General features: G+C 44.3%; 1 protein-coding gene across 1 annotated transcript; it reads left to right on the top strand.

Annotated features, from left to right (window-relative positions):
• The first annotated feature begins 1,496 nt into the window (after positions 1–1,496).
• LOC105538637 (cancer/testis antigen family 45 member A2-like) lies at positions 1,497–2,380 on the top strand. Its single transcript, XM_011978542.1, has 2 exons — positions 1,497–1,878; positions 2,253–2,380. The coding sequence occupies exons 1-2, from the start codon at positions 1,497–1,499 to the stop codon at positions 2,378–2,380; spliced, it is 510 nt and encodes a 169-aa protein (XP_011833932.1).
• The last annotated feature ends 108 nt before the right edge of the window (positions 2,381–2,488 follow it).

Below are 2,488 nucleotides of genomic sequence, written 5' to 3'. Positions count from 1 at the left end.
CTGGATTCAAGTAATTCTCCTGCCGCAGCCTCCCAAGTAGCTGGGATTACAAGCACCAGCCACCACACTCAGTTAAGTTTTGTAATTTTAGTAGAGATGGGGTTTCGTCATGTTGGCCAGGCTGGTCTCGAACTCCTCACCTCAGGTGATCCACCCACCTCAGCCTCCCAAAGTGCTGGGATTATAGGCACGAGCCACCGCCCCCGACCCCTATCATTCTTTCTACCTTTCTTTTTCTTCTCTTCTCTAAATACTGTAAAAAATTTCTGAACCCCGACATCTCTCTCTCTCCTTCTATTCCAGTCTGCCATGATCAATCACTGAGCTCCTGTGATACCTCCACGTTTCCCATTACTGTCCCCATCTAACTCATACGCTCTAACCCTACAGCCAGTTCATCATGCTGGCATGTAAATCACATCATTGCATGTCACTCCTGAACATCCATCCTCAACTCTCCTAAGCACTCAGAACTGACTGTGAACCAGCTTTTGTCTGCAAGGTTCTGCATGGCCTGGCCTCTGTCACCCTCTCCTAACAGGGGCCCATCATCTCCTGACTCTCTCTGCTTCTGTCCTTCCCAGTCCATCCCCACTCCAGTCCATCCCCACTCCAGTCCATCCCCACTCCAGTCCATACCCTTGGCCTCATGGCAACCTGGAACGCCCCCTCTGCCTCTGCGCAGGCAGCTCTGCTTCTTCCTTCAAGCCCTGCCCAAGGGTACATCCACAGAAGGCTCTGCACAACCAGTGAGAGCTCCTGGGGCTCCCTCTGCTGCTGTTGCCCACAGGCCTGTGGACGGCTTCCCTACCACTAGCCCAATGCCATTTGTTTCATTTGCTTATTGTGCTTGTACTGTCTGACCGCCCCATGAAGATGTGAGCTCCACAAGGGCAGGGAACGTTGTTCTCTGGGCTGTTTATTGCTGATCCCCAGCTACTAGCATGCTGCCTGCCACAGACGATGAATAAATGAGAGGTGTCAGACCTAGAGTGAAAAGAAAGTCATTTTCTGGGACAGAAAGGAAGGATGAGGAAAATCATACACTAAAAGGGATTTTTGGTGATGGAGTGCATATAGCACTTTCAGCAGTAATGGCCACCTCTATTTTCTTGGAATATATTTGATGTAGAGAGGAGGCTGCTTGTGGTGTATCCAAGTTGTCTGGCTTCCAGCTCAGTAAAGCATGGCAGTTTGTAAGTGAATTTGAGAAATCACGATATCAAGTGAGACTTGCTGCTTTCAACTTGTAAAGCATAACAAGCTGAAACTATCCCATGAGTACCAGGGATCTGTGAATGTTGCTTTAGAGTTGTACTGTCTTACTTGGTTTCCATATCTATTCATAGGGCCAGAAAATAAGAGGTGGTTTTATTGTATTATGTGTCCTGGCCTCAGTTCGTCAGGTCTGGGATTTCCCCCTGGTGTATCTTCCCATTTATGAAATAAATAATTCCCTAGAAACTGAGTAGCCCATAGATGTACCCAGAGGAGGGATGAAACACACATTTCTCACAGCTCAACTTCTCAGTTTGGTTTCCAGATCTGTCATTCATGATATCTATGTGGAGGGGAAAGAAAGTGGTCAAACACCAACTGATGGCTTTTTGTCAAAATCTGTTTCACCAGAGCATAAGACAGGACATGGTGTTCTACCAAGCCAGTTGGATTCTCAGATTGATGACTTCGCTGGTTTCAGCAAAGATGAGCTGATGCAGAAACCTGGTAGCAATGCACCTGTGGGAGGAATCATTACCAGCAATTTCTCTGAAGATGACCTAAAATGCAGAGAAATAGACCCTATTCCCAAAAGCCAAGAAGAAATTAATGCTGATATAAAACGTCAATTAGTGAAGGAAATTCGAAGCATTGGACGAAGTAAGTAGTATGAGAATGTCTGTTTTATAAAACTATAGGAAGTCTCTCTTTCTATGATTCAGAAGATATCCATGTTACCTGTTGAGACTCATTCTTTGCCAGAGTTGAGTTTGCCCATAATTTACGGTAGTTCCTCTTTTCTTTGACTAAACCATAGTACACCTTTTGCTTTGCTTTTCTGCTTGGTTATGGTTAAAAGAGTTTCATTCGTATGTATGTGCAGGTGTCTTTTTATTATTTAGTTTTTGTATGTGCAGGTATCTTGATTTAAGGATTTAAAACATTTTAGCCTGTGAATCATGATTGCTGAGGTATACATTCTCTTGTATTCTTTATATTTGATAATACTGAAGGTTTTTTTTAAACATCTTCAGAATACGAAAAAATCTTCAAATTGCTTGAAGGAGTGCAAGGACCTATAGAAGTCAAGAAACTATTTTTTGAATCCATCATCAAGGAAGCAGCAAGGTGGGTAGAAATAGGAACTGTCCAATTTCTTTAAGCACTTGGGTCCAATAGAGTACTGGGGGTGAGCGTTGGGGAACAGCCCCTGCCTTGAATTTCTCAAACCCTGGTCCTCACTCATAGTTACGGCTGTCTCCACAGTTAC

The sequence above is a fragment of the Mandrillus leucophaeus genome, unplaced genomic scaffold, assembly GCF_000951045.1.
Source record: "Mandrillus leucophaeus isolate KB7577 unplaced genomic scaffold, Mleu.le_1.0 Scaffold1032, whole genome shotgun sequence".
Lineage (NCBI taxonomy): Eukaryota > Metazoa > Chordata > Mammalia > Primates > Cercopithecidae > Mandrillus > Mandrillus leucophaeus.
The sequence above is the reverse complement of the archived record's forward strand: the minus strand, read 5'-3'. Positions and strand labels throughout refer to the sequence as shown.

Excerpts from the sequence above, each read along its gene's own strand:
- LOC105538637 (XM_011978542.1), top strand. The coding sequence starts at position 1,497 with ATGAAACACACATTTCTCACAGCTCAACTTCTCAGTTTGGTTTCCAGA. Across the intron at positions 1,879-2,252 it reads AATTCGAAGCATTGGACGAA|AATACGAAAAAATCTTCAAA; the intron begins GTAAGTAGTATG and ends AAACATCTTCAG.